Here is a 14,413-nt window from a genome sequence, read left to right as displayed (position 1 = left end):
TAGGAAGGGCAGAGACACTTTATTCCTGCTTGGCCGTTGCCTGGAGCACATTTTCTCCTGTTCTCCTGATAATGTCTGCTCCCGAGGAAAGAGGCCACCTTGATAGTGTAAAAAGTTCCCATGTTCTCTAAAGGCCTGGGTTTGAGTCTTATTAACTGTATGATCTTATGCTCAGTTTCAAAACCTGTGCTCACCATAGACTAGAGAGAAAACTCCAAGCTCCTTGTCTTGTCACTCAAGACCCTTCTCCATCTGGCCCCTGATGAGCCCTCCAACCACATCTGTCCCATACCCCTTCTTACCCCAAACAGCCAAGCACTTCTCTGGAACTCTGTGCTTTCACAGACACTGCTCACTCAGGCTGACATCTTTGCCCCACCCCACTTCCAGTCCCAAACCGGAAAATTCGCATTCCTCTTTTAAGACATAACTCTGGGTTATCACTTCCAGGAGGCTTTTCCTACTGCTAGGTTAGCAACTGCCTCTGGGCCTCAGACTCCCCAGATCTTCCTCTGTCCCACCATCTGGAGCACATCTGCTCTTGCCCCTTCCTATCTACTTACTACAGAACAGCCAGAGGGATCTTTCTGTAACACAGAGCACACTGCTACTCCCCCACTAAAAAACAACAACAACAACTTCATTTCTTAGCTTAAAGACCATAATCTTTACTGTGGCCTAGCAGATTCTGCATGACCTTTGGCCCCCGCCTGCTCTACACCTTCTTTTCTCAGCCTCTGCTTTCTCTGCTTGAGCCAAATTCCAGCCTTGTTTCTCAATGCACCATGCTTCTCTTTTCTCAGGACCTTTGCACTTGCTTCCTTGTTTCACCCTGGCTAATTTCTACTCTTTAGAGATCAGCTCAAACCTTCCTTCTTCTGAGAACCCTCCCTGCGCCCTGCCCTACCCCCCACCCCCAAGGCTAGTTTAGGTGGTACTTATCACAATAGCAATGTTAGAGCTATTTATGAATTATTTAATACCACTGTCCCCTGGGTAGGAACCACATGGTCTTGTTCATTACTGCATAAGAGGCATGTACAGCAGAACCTGGCCTGGAACGGGTGCTCAAGCAGTATTTGTTGAATGACTGTTTTATCTGGCTTTTTTCATGGCAGCCTGCAAGCTCCTGGAGGTCTAGTACCATGTCAGCATCCTGTGTCAGGCTTGGCATTTAGTGGCACTCAGTAGGGATTTTCTGAGTGTGGGAGTCACTATGGTGTGCTGCCCAGATCCTCCATCAGTGAAAATTTAGGACACCAGTGACGTCAGTGGAAAGCCATTAACTGTCAGCCCCTCCAGGGACAGAGCCACCTTGGCTTCTGTGACACCTCCTCCCAGATGGACCCTTATTCAATGACTGACGAAGTCAGGGATGTAAGAGACTGGCCAACTTAGTTTATCTGGGGAGAACTCTGAGGAGCCATTCTAGCTTGAGTACTGGTGGGGCTGCCACACTGTCCTTGGGTCTGCACTGGTGCTCTGGACTTCTTCCCAGTCCTGTTCCTGCCTCTCCCTTCCACGGGTGTTGATCCCCGGGGTGTTTCCTCGTGAACATCCTGCACTGCGGTCCCATCTCATATTCTGCTTCCCCGGAACCCAAAGGCAACAGGCCCTCCACCTTTCCTTCCCCTTCTCCATGCCATACCTTTCAGGAACCATTCATTCATTCACCTCAAGTTTGTAGGCACCATTCAGCTTGCAAAGTGTTTCACATCCGCATTTCTATTCATCCCATTCTGTATTGTTTACCTGCGGCAAGAAGAGAGGCTAGCCTCACTGAACAGATGGAGAAACTGAGGCTGAGAAAGGTGGTGTGACAAGCCTAAGGCCACTGTGCTAATTTACAAGCTAGATCTCAGATCCGGATTTTTGCCTCCTTTCCTCACCAAGTCACTGCATCCCAGAACAAGGCAGTGAGAGAGCCTCACTGAACTAAATTCTCAATGGTCTTAATGGTCAGAATCCTGGAATCATGGCTTTGCGGTCCAGGAAGGCGCAGCACTGGGCCCAACACCCGCGTAGTAATGATGAAGAAACTGGTGGAGGTCCAGAGTCTGACTCTCCACGGCTCGCTCGTGGAGTAGCACAAGAAGGGGGCGCGTCCTGCCTAGAGGGCCGGGTGGCGCCAGAGCCGCCTCCTCCCGCCCCCCACGCTGGGTTACCCCCCCCCCCTTCCCACCCTTGGCCTTGCTCTCGAAACGCAGCCACCTCGGAAGAGAGTCATGGTGGCTGCACTGGTAGCAGCGTGGCTGCTTCTAGCGGCCGTGGCACGCACACAGAGAGACCAGGACTTCTACGACTTTAAGGCTGTTAACATCCGGGGCAAGTTGGTGTCGCTAGAGAAGTACCGTGGCTCGGTGAGTGAACACCCGGTGGCCTCAGCACCGCCTGGGCGGGGCCTGATGGGGGCGCCCCGTTGCCGGGAACTGCAGCGTGTTGTTCCGAGGGGGCTCCGGCCTCCCAAGGACACGGCAATGGTTCCCCACCGCCACGCGGGCATTCCCTCCAGAGCGCCGCTCCCCCAGATCTTGGTCTCGCGACTACTACGTGGCGCGGCCCTGGGGCACAGTGAAACCTGAAACTCTCACAGCCAGCTCTGATTTCCCTGCAGGAGACTTTGGCCAGTGGGTCTGGGCCTCTCTCAGAGGCTGGCAGCCCCCGCTGAGCCTGTGTCATGCAAGGGTGGAAAAAGTAACCCTAGCATCCTGTGGCCTTTGTCTCTCCTATCCCCACTTTCCCTCTCTGCAACTCGGGAAGTTGATGATAGTAAGTTCAGTGAGAATGTTGTGGAAATAAATGTCCAGAGCAGAGGGAGTGTGTGGGTACCTTGCACAGATCGTCCTCCAGGGAGGACACTGAGGCCCAGAGAGGGAAGATATTTGTGCAAGGTCACACACACAGCACTAGAAAGCACAGAGCAGGGAGGAAAACCATTCATCCACCCTTGATCTGCTCTAGGCAAACTCCTAAGATGACAGCTCAGAAGGAGCTATGAGTCACCCAGGCTAACTGCTGCCTCCTCACCAAGAGGGCATCTCAGCTCATAGAGGTGTTCGGAGGGGAAGCGTGTGGTGAATCTTCGAACAAGAGTGGGCTTTAGGAAGACCAAGGGCATTTGGGGCAGAGAACTGTCCCTGTCAAGGCTCCATAGCAAACAGCAAGGAATGTGATGGAGAGATGGTGTTGGCCGCGACTTCAAGCAGCTGTGCAAAACAGCTGTACAAAACATGAGTCTGAGAGTAGTGGAAGTTGAGGCTGAAGAGGGTAGGGAGATACTAAGAGGGGGGCCTTGAACACTACATTCAGAGGCACCTAGATGTCGCACTGTGTGGAATGAAGAGCCCCCCAAGTCCTCTTCCCAAGTGAGGTTGTGGTGTGGGGAGGGTGAGGAATTGGTCTCTACTAGACAGGTGGACCCATTGTCTAGATTTGGATGGACCCCATAAAAATGGATGTCAGCATTCTTCTCTGGGGAGCAAAGCTATTTTAGTGAAGAAAGTACTCTCTAAACCTCTACATTCTGGGGAAAGTAATCCTTGTCCTCATTTTCCCCAAAAGTATTGTGAGTTTCCAATGAGATGACAGTGTGGCAGCACTGTCACAGAAAACAGCTAGAGTTGTCTGTACCTGTGTCTGGTGGGCCCCAGAAGGAGCTGCATCCAGAACTCAGAGCAAAAGCCCCCGATAAGAACAGGGCCTGTTCCCATCAGGCCTCTCCTTCCTTCTAGTGCAGTGGGCCACAGAGCTCCAGGTTTACCACTCGACCAGTTCTGCTACATATTAATTCATGATTTTGTATGGAGCACCTTGTATATACCAAGTACTAGGCCAGTCCTAGGGATTCAGTGGTGAGTGAAATACAGTGGTACCTCACTCCTCTTGGTGATGAGAGCCAACAAGTGCCGAAACCAAGTACTGAACAAGTGAGCAATGATGAAGCATTTTCTCTTGCGGGTGGCACTGTGACTCATACAAGTTCTAGCAAGTACAACAAGCCCTGAGCAAGCACTGAGTGCAGAAACATTCTTTTCTCATTTAATGCAATGAGTACCTGTTTTCATGAGTACTGAGGTATGACTGTAGATAAGTTTCCACTTTCATAGAGCTTAGATAAAATGAAGAGGAAAGAGAAAATAAAAAAGGAACAGAAAAATAAATAAGGTATTTCCTAGTAGTAATAAGTGCTATGACAAGAATAGAACAAAGTCTATTTGTTTTCAGAAATAATAAGGCATCCAGGATGTGAGGAATAGAAATCCTGGAGAAAAAGGACCCAGAGGATAATTCCAGAATTCTGAGTGTTTTAAAACTCTAGATCATTGGTAAATGCATAGGAGCAAGAGGCCAAAAAATTAATCAGAAAGAAATTGGAAGAAAAACTGTCCCACAGCTGCTAAGTGTTAGAGTTAGAATTTGAATCCAGGCGGTGCAAGTCCAGCTCCAAAGCTCATGCCCCTGAACACCACATTTAGAGGGAAACCAGCAATAGGCAGTCCAAGAAATCTATAAGACTGGGGTGTCCAGCCTGTGGCCCGTGGGCTGCATGTGTCCCAGGATGGCTGTGTATGCAGCTCAACACAAAATCGTAAGTTTACTTAAAACATTATGAGATTTTTTGTGTGATTATGTGTCATAATGTATTTAATGTGTGACCCAAGACAACTCTTCTTCCAGCGTGGCCCAAAGATGCCAAAAGGTTGGACACCCCTGCATGTATATGTTGCGGAGTTAACCCCAATCTAGGTCTGCCCCTTGGGCAATATGGTCATTTATTCACCTGCAAATAGGTACTGACTCATTATGTATATTTCATGGCAATTGTTTTTAATTGAAAAAAAATTTACTGGTTCTAGTGCCCACTGCATACTTGGCACTGGGTCCAGTCCTAGAGATACAGTCATGAAAAACACTATGATCTATGCCCTCAGGCTAACTGGGAAGACAGTCATTTAGACTCTGAGTTTGCACAAATTTGTGACCATTTGGGAAAGTGCTTGCCTGCAGCATGAAATTGTATACATGTAGCCCTGAGTATAGTGTGTGTGTGTGTGTGTGTGTGTGTGTGAATGATGTTTGCTTGCTATACACATTAACTAGTGTATTTGGATGTATCTCTCTGTTTGGGTCATTTGAAGGATAAGCTTTTTGGTTTCAGGAATGGTACTAGAAGTAGGATTTCCTTCCTTCCAAAAGAGTGGGAAGACACACAAGTTACAGGATAAAAATAAATAATTTCCAGTGCAGTCAATGCCCAGGGATCTATCAGAAAAGAAAGTGGAAGACCCCTGACTAGGGGAGGAAGTTAAGGATCCCAGTTTCAGGACTTCCAGTTATAAGGGAAACATAGGTAAATATGCTTCAACTTCTTGCACAATTACAGCAAAAGTTACAACTAGACTACAAAACAAATGTCAGCCAGATCTGTCAGAAAATCAAGATTTACGGAAGTCTAACAACCAAGGATTTAAAGAAGCCACATTCATCCAGACAGACCATGCTGCTAACACTGGGAGTCAAAGCAGTTGTCCCTAATACACAGAAACAAACACAGGGAAGCTGCCAAATTGAGGAGACAAAGAAATATGGCCTAAATGAAAGAACAGAACAAAACTCCAAAAAAATAACTAAATGAAATGGAGATAAGCAGCCTATCAAGTGCACAGTTCAAAACAATGGTTATCAGGATGCTCCAGGAACTCACTGGGTACTTCAACAGCATAAAAAAGACCCAGGTAAAAATGAAGGTTACATGAAGGGAAATTTTTTTAAAAAATCTACAGGGAACCAACAATGGAGAGGATGAGGCTGAGAATCAAATCAATGATTTGGAACATAAGGAAGAAAAAAAGCATTCAATCAGAACAACAACAAGAAAAATATTTTTTTTAAAAAGAAAGAAACGAGGATAGGCTAAGAAGCCTCTGGGATATCATCAAACGTACCAACACCCAAATCACAGGAATGCCAGAAGGAGAAGAGAAAGAATGAGAAATTGAAAACTTATTTGAAAAAAATAATGAAGGAAAACTTTCCTAATTTGGTGAAGAAAATAGGCATATAAGTCCAAGAAGCTCAGGTAGTCCCAAACAAGTTGGACCCAAAGAGGACCACACCAAGACACATAATAATTAAAATGCCAAAGGTTAAAGATAAAGAGAGAACCTTTTACTTATTTATTTATTTATTTATTTATTGTTAGAGAGTAGGTAAATACATTTTATTTATTTATTTTTAGAGAGTAACTCAAGGAGAGAGAAAGAAACATCGATGTGTGAAATACATTAACTGGTTGCCTCTCACATCCGGCCCACAACCCAGGCATGTGCCCTGAAGGGGAATCAAACCAGCAACCTTTTGGTTTGCAGGCTCATACTCAATCCACTGAGCCACACCAGCCAGAGCTAAAGAGAGAATCTTAAACAGAGCAAGAAAAAAGCAGATAGTTAAAAGCAGATAGTTACCTACAAAGGAGTTCCTGTAAGACCATCAGCTGATTTCTCAAAAGAAACTTGGCAGGCTAGAAGGGACTAGCAAGAAGTGTTCAAATTGAAGGGCAGGTAAAGTGCTTCCCAAACAAGGCAAAACTAAAGGAGTTCATTATCACCAAGCCATTATTAAATGAAATGTTAACGGGAACTGTATAAGGAAAAGAAGATCAAATCTATGGACATTAAAATGGCAACCTACGTCAATGTCCAATCTATGGACAGTAAAATTCACAACTATCAACAATTGAGTCTAATAAACAAACTAAACAAACAACCAGAACAGGAACAGAATCATAGATATGAAGATCATTTGGAGGGTTATCAGCTGGGAGGGGGAAGAGGTAGAATGGGGGGAAAGGTGCCGGGATTAAGAAGTACAAATTGGTAGGTACACAATAGACAGGGGGGTGTTAAAAACAGTATAGGAAAAGGAGAAGCCAAAGAACTCATGTGCACGACCCATGGATATGAACTAAGGGGGAGGATTGCTGGAGGGAATGAGGGTACTGGATGGAGGGGGTTAAAGGGGGGGAAACTGGGACAACTGTAATAGCATAATCAATAAAATATTCTTTTTAAAAAAGGATCCCAGTTTCTTACCACCACAGGCAAACATGGTATATGATATGCTGATGCAAATGGGGGAGTTGGTTCTAACAGCCTGTGGCCCCAGGGAGTGGGTTGTCTCTCATCTGATGGAGGCGGAGTAAAGGAGTTACAGCTCACTGGTTCTCATTATGTAGCCTAGTGCTTCTCAACTGGGGGTAATCTTGCTCCTCAGGGGACATTTAGCAATGTGTGAAGACATTTTTGATTGTCAAGACTAAGCATCTAGTGGGTAAAGGCCCGGGATGCTGCTAAACATCCTACAATGAACAGAATAGCCCCTCACAACAAAGAATAGCCAGCCCAAAATGTCTAACCTGAGCAGCTTTTGACTGTGCATGTCCAGAGTGGCCCTCTATGGAGCCAGTCAGTGTACTCCTGGCACTTCTAAGATGGTGGCCAGAGAGGTAGGGCTGGGCAGCCCAGACACAAGGTAGCATTTAAAATTCTTCATGATATATAACTAGAAGCCAAAAAGATAGCATTGGTGCCAGAATTCTAATTGCAGTACCTAAAGGTACTAAATAAACTTATAAATAAATTTGTATAAATAAAGTTATTACAAGGCAATAATAAACTTAAGGATGAGCCTAGTGATAGAAGAAAGTAGTATTGTTTGCAGGAGGGAGCAGGGCAAAATGGGATTGCCCTGGGGACCTTGGGGTCCTTTTATCAAGAAAGCCCATGTCTGTCTGTGTTGCAGGTGGTTGTGTATGTATGCACACTTTTTCACTCAGCAGGCACTTTCTGAGACTTTTGCATACGTCAGGCTCTGGAGTGGAGTGGACATAGCTCCCAGCCTCAATGGGCTCAATTCTGGAAGGCAGACTGACACATGTAGAGGCAACTACAGTGATGGGCCAGAAATTAAACCATGTCTACCCTTCTACTCCTCCACATCACTTCTTGATGTGACTCTGCTGTGCGTATGTTTCTCAATGATTGCACTGTATGTTTGTGGGTATGTGTGACATGTGCTAATGTATCTTTGTATCACAGGGCATATGCATACCCATTTGTGAATGTTGTATGCTTATTTTCATGAGTGTTCATGTATGTATATGCATACACATCTGTAAGCCTTGTGTGTTTGATTGCATTTATGCCTGTGTTCATGTGTTTGTGTTTATATGGGAACATTACACTCACATTTACATGTGTACATTGTGTTCTTATATGTAGGAGAGAGTATTAATTGTTGGGGGCAGTCACACATGTGGGCATATATATCAAGGCATGTATAAGTACATGCTGTTGACTGGGTTGTGCATGTCTGGACTTTTGTTTTTGTCACACAGGTGTCCCTGGTGGTGAACGTGGCCAGTGAGTGTGGCTTCACCGATGAGCACTACCGGGCCCTGCAGCAGCTGCAGCGGGACCTGGGGCCCCACCACTTCAATGTGCTTGCCTTCCCCTGCAACCAGTTTGGCCAACAGGAGCCCGACAGCAATAAGGAGATCGAGAGTTTTGCCCGCCGCACCTACAGTGTCTCTTTCCCTATGTTTAGCAAGGTTGCAGTGACCGGCACTGGTGCCCACCCTGCCTTCAAGTACCTGACCGGTGAGTCCAGATCTTTCCCCCTTACCTTCCCTCAATTGGCTAAGGCCATGGCTTCCTGGACAGCAAAAGCCATCGGCTGCCTGGGTGACCTGGGGCCCTTTCCCAACCAGCCCCCCCGACCAAGATGTGTTGATAGTCTATTTCAGCACTAATCTTTGAGGATGCGCTGAGAGGTATTCCTGCCTAAGAATATCTTCACCCTGCTGCCTTTAAGTTCTTCCCCAGAGTTACTCTTGCAGGCATCTCTAAGATCCTTTGCATAGGGAGGGACTCCTGGAAGGAGACTGGGCCCTCAGATTTTAGTCAATTGTGAATAGTCGGACTCAGGATGGAGAAACTAAGGCGCAGACAGGGAGGGGATGCCATGTGCCCAGAGAAGCTGAGAGGCATCTCCTCTCCTGAGCCAGAGTCAAAATCTATAGACCACAGGAGAGAAACCTGAGCTAAAAAAGCAGATCTCAATCATCTCAATGTTTAGAAATAAATCCCTTCTCCAGCCCCAGAAGCCTCGGAGCCACAAAATGAGGTCATGGGCCACACTTGTCATTATATCCCTGTTTCTTCCTTGGGACCTCTCTCCTCCTCTGGGGGCTCCTTTTTTTACCTTCTCCTACTCCCTGTTTCTGGTTGCCTTCAAGTCCCTTGCCACCCCCATCCACCCATTTACCTAGAGAAGTAAATGAGAAGCAACAGTGTAGCAAACAAAATGTCCCTTACAAAGGCAGATTGGAATTTTGCTCTGTGGGTCAATCTTAATATTTGCTCCCCCCTATCTTTTTATTAGTTCCTTCTTAGTTACCATAGTTATGGATCAAAGCTGACCCTGCTTTGGAAGTACCTGGGGAGCTCTTAATTTATTACCCTGTGCTGGTTGGTGTAGCTCAATGGATTGAGTGCCAGCCTACGAACCAAAGGGTCCTGGGTTCAATTCCCATTTATGGCACATGCCTGGGTTGTGGGCCAGGTTCCCAGTAGGGGACACACAAGAGGCAACCACACATTGATGTTTCTCTCCCTCTCTTTCTCCTTTTCCTTCCCCACTCTCTAAAAATAGATAAATACAATCTTTTTTTAAAAAATGCATTAGCCTGAAACCTACTGAAGCAGGGCGCAAGAATCTGTTTATTTTAAGCACCTCTCACCACCACCACCATGATTTAGATGCAACCAGTCCATGAACTAACATCTGAAAACCACTTAGATTACATTAGAGAATAGAGTGTGGACTCTTCAGTCTTTGAGGTTATCAGTAAAGGACAGTCTGATACTGCTTTAGCAAGCACTCCAAACAATCCTAGAGCACTAGTTCTTAACCTTGGCACCACATTAGAATCTCCCCCAGAGCTTTTGAAAAATACTGATGCCTGAGTCCTACCTCCAGAGACTCTGATTTAGATGGTTTGCCTCAAGGGAAGAATGGACACTTACAGTGGAATTCCAGGGGACGGCACACAGGGAAGCATACTTTGCTCTCCTTCTTCCTTTTTCTCTAGAAACTTCTGGAAAGGAGCCCACATGGAATTTTTGGAAGTACCTCGTGGCCCCAGATGGAAAGGTGGTAGGGGCTTGGGACCCAACTGTGTCAGTCGAGGAGATCAGACCCCAGATCACAGCGCTTGTGAGGAAGCTCATCCTGAAGAAGCGAGAAGACTTATAACCACTTTCCCTCCTCTCCCACCGTCCCCTTCCTCCCTACCTTGCTTTTTGGTGACCAAAGCAAACTCAAATGGTGCTTCAAAGGGAGAGACGATGGCTCTCCTTCATCCATACTTATCTCAACTATGCCATCACTCCTGTGAGGGGGAAATTCTAGCCTTTTGATTATTTGAATCTTAGAGCAACCTATAGGAACTCCTGGCCAATGAGAGCTCTTGACCAGTGAATCACCAGCCAGTAAGAACTTCTAGCCCATGAAAACATGTGGCAAATAGAAGTATATCAAGCAACAATCTCCTACCTATTAAGAACTCTATGAAACAGGGCCAATTCCTACCTCACAGGGCTGTTGTGAGGATTAATGAAAGACCTATGAACGTGCCTAGGACAGTGTCTCCCAATAGGAGACACCCAATAAATGTTCTCTGCATATAAACCAAAAAATAATGTGATCAATGAAAACTTGCACCCAACATGGATTCCCAGCCAATGAGAATCCACGTCAAACATTTATTTGTTGTTGTTTTCTTCTGTATTATTTTTTTTAATAATAATTACCAAAAGAATGTAAATTCATTGTAAGACAATGCAGGAAGACATGATGAAATGAAAATGTACCCCTCAAGCCATTTTGTATCGGGCCAATCATTATGACTCACTGAAATTTCCCAGACCAAACTACACTACAAAAATGAAGAGACAAAAGGTACAAATAGATAATTCATAGAATATAGATGGATAATAAGGATATGAAAAGATAGTTAGCTTTATTCAAGTTGGAAAGATTTTTAATTGTTTTTATCCTCACCCGAGAACATTTTTTCATTGCTTTTAGAGAGAGAAACATTGATGAAAGAGAGAAGCACTGATAGATTGCCTCTGGAATGGACTGGACTGGGGATCTGACGTACCAGAACTAGGGACCAAACCCCAACCTAGGTACGTGCCTTGACCTGGAATTGAACCTTCAACCCTTCAGTTACAGGACAGGGTTCCAACCAACAGAGCCACACTGGCCAGGGCATCAAGTTGGGAAGATTTTTAAAAAATATTTTATTTATTTATCTTTAGAGGGGAAGGGAAAGAGAGAGGGAGAGAAATACCAATGTATGGTTGCCTCTGCCGAGGACACACAATGTATCATGTGTCCCCTGCCAGGAACTGGACTGCAACCCAGGCATGTGCCCTGACTGGAAATTGAACCATGATCGTGTGGTTCGAAGGGGAAGATTTTTTAAATGATAATACCCATTGTTGGTAAGGATGTGGGGAAATAGGCATTTGCATAAACTATTGTTGGGACAATAAAGAGGCACAAGTTTTTGGAAGGTGATTTGGCAATATCTTTCAAAACAAAGAGTCCCTTTGATCCATTATTTCTATTAAAAGACTCCCAAACTGTGCAAATATATATGTATAATAATATGTGTATACACTGTTCATAATAGTGAAAATTGGATATAATCCTTGTGTCCTTCAACATAATTTATTACCAACTTATGGTCTGGTAACAAATTATGCTACAAATGATACACTAATATAGTTATTAAATTAATGAATTAGATTTTTATATGCTGAAAGTTGTCCAAAAGTGAAAAAAGGGCACGCTGTACAACAGAATGAACCCATGTACACACACACAAAAATCCAGTGGCTCTGGCTGGTGTACCTCAGTGGATTGAGTGCGGGCCTGTGAACCACACGATCTCGGTTCGATTCCCAGTTAGGGCACATGCCTGGGTTGCGGGCCAGTTCCCAGCAGGGGAGTCACGAGAGGCAACCATACATTGATGTTTCTCTCCTTCTCTCCTTCCTTTCCTCTCTAAAACATAAATAAAATCTTTTTAAAAATCCAGTAAAGAGGATAATATTTTTATTAAAAATTTACAATGTTCCCTGGTTGTTGTGGCTCAGGTTTTTGGAGCATTGTCCCGAAAACCAATAGGCCTCAAATCCAGATCAGGGCACATGCCTGGGCTGCAGGTTCAGCGCCCAGTCCAAGTACATACAAGGCGGCTGATTGATATTTCTCTCTGATATCAATGTGTCTCTCCCTCTCTTTCTCCTTCCTTTCCTCCCTCTCTCTCCTTCCTTTCCCCTCTCTCTCTAAAATCAAGAAGCATGTCCTCACTTGACGATAAAAAAAATTTATAATGTTAAATGAGAAGGAGAGAAGGGGGAAAAACATTCATGATGGTTGTAGGTGAGGGGGGATAAAAGGATTCACTCACTTTCTTCATTAGTATTACTGTGATGTTTGAATTTTGTATGTAAAATGTATATTTCACTTCTATATAAATATTTTTTAAAGGCAGCTAAAATCTGAGGTGATGGGCAAAGTCACTGATTGATAATTCATTGGTCAGTAAGAATTTCTCTTCTACTTCTCCCAAGGTCACTCTTCTAGAAGCAGCAGGCTCAGACTCAAGTCCTGACTGTGCCCTGACTCACAGACTGAGCAAACTACCGTAGTTTGCTGTGTATAATGCACACCCGTGTTTTTGTGTGCATTATGCACAGAATTATTATACCCATGATATGTAATCATTATACCCATGTATAATGCACATCCTTATTTTTCCCTCAAAAATCTGGGCAAAAAAGTGCACATATACATGGCAAAATAGGGGTATTTTCTGTTTTCCATCCTCAATTTTCCCACTGGAACACCAGAGAGTTGAACTCTGCTTATAGTTCTCAAAGTCTCCCTTAATGGTCCTCCTCAAAAGCTGCCCAGAGTAAATGAAGGCTCTCTTTGAGCTGACCACAGCCCTTCTGAGGCGACCTCCAGAGTGCCCTTACACACCCTGCTTCATGCTCCAGCTTGGTGTATACTTCGTGTGTGTGTGCATACACATACATGCAATGAAACCCAGCTCCCAGGGACATTTCTGGGATGGACATCCCGGGCCACATTCTCAGTGGACACATCTGACTTTATCCTTCTTGACCTCTCAGCCACACTGCCATTGCTGACTACACCCTTCTTCCTGACACATTCTCTTCCCTTAGCTTTCATGTCACTGTCTTCTCTTGGTTTTCTCCTTTTCTCTGAGTGCTCTTGCCTTCTCAGTGTTGGTTGATGTTTCTTCCTCTGCCCACTCCTTCCCTATTGTTCTCCCTTGAGGTTTTAGGCTGGTCCCTCTTGTCACTCCATACACTCTTCAGCAGCTCTCTCATTTTTTTCTCATGGTTTTGACCACCATCTGTACCTTGGACTCAGATCTCTACCTTGGACTCATATCAACCTGCCTACTGACATGTCTGAAGACACGTGAGTTCAACATATGCAGAACTCACCTGCTCTTGCTCCCACCCAACCTTTGCAAACCCCCTAAGCCTTTCCCGTCACGTACCACTCTAGTCTCACTGTTTAAGCAACTACCCTATCTCCTCTCTCTTTAGCACAGTGTTTGACCCTTATCAGAATACAGGTAATTAGATGGCAAACATTTTGAGCAATAGCTCCGTGCTGTCCCTGGCTACCTCCTGTCTGAAAACCAAAGACAAGCAAACAGTTTCCCCTAGAAGTTTAGAGTCCAGCTGAGAATTTTACCATCTCAATTAGACCTTCCTTCCTTTCAGCATTATCAGCTTTCTGCTGTCCCTTCTAATGTGCAAGAGTCCCCTAGGAAAATCCTTTTTCAACTTTAAATCCTTATCAACTATTATCTTAGTCATTGGTTAACCAGTAAATACTAACAACTCAGTTTTAAATTAATCCCTCAGTTACCAGACAGCACTCGAGTAGTTAATATTTTATTTTCTACCAACACTTTAGTTATCTTCTAACACTTTACTTGTAAGCTAAAAACTTTATTTATTGGACTATATATTAGCTCTCAGTAATGTGGAAGAAAAAGGGCAGGTCTTTCTGGGTAGTCATGCCCCTGGCCTATAACTTCTTTAATGAAAGGTTTTTAAGCAAACTCTGTCCGTTGTTCTTGTGCCGGAGGTTAACACACCTTTGAAACCTGAAAGTAATACTCCTCAGAGGTGTAATCACGCTTAAGAAAGCACATAATCTAGTAATCCAATCCTGCCTTGCTTTCTCCCACCTTCATGTAATCTTTCTTAAATACCTCATTAATTTTAAGTGA

At 44.7% G+C, this 14,413-nt stretch overlaps 1 protein-coding gene across 1 annotated transcript; it reads left to right on the top strand.

Moving 5' to 3' along the window:
* Positions 1-2,150: 2,150 nt before the first annotated feature.
* Positions 2,151-11,316, top strand: GPX7 (glutathione peroxidase 7). The gene is made up of 3 exons (XM_037043264.1): positions 2,151-2,360; positions 8,396-8,657; positions 10,151-11,316. The coding sequence occupies exons 1-3, from the start codon at positions 2,226-2,228 to the stop codon at positions 10,312-10,314; spliced, it is 561 nt and encodes a 186-aa protein (XP_036899159.1). The 5' UTR covers positions 2,151-2,225; the 3' UTR covers positions 10,315-11,316.
* Positions 11,317-14,413: the final 3,097 nt, after the last annotated feature.

Source organism: Sturnira hondurensis, unplaced genomic scaffold (assembly GCF_014824575.4).
Source record: "Sturnira hondurensis isolate 20B ecotype Veracruz unplaced genomic scaffold, ASM1482457v3 Scaffold0004068, whole genome shotgun sequence".
Taxonomy (NCBI): Eukaryota; Metazoa; Chordata; class Mammalia; order Chiroptera; family Phyllostomidae; genus Sturnira; species Sturnira hondurensis.
This window is presented reverse-complemented; position numbering and strand designations above follow the sequence as displayed.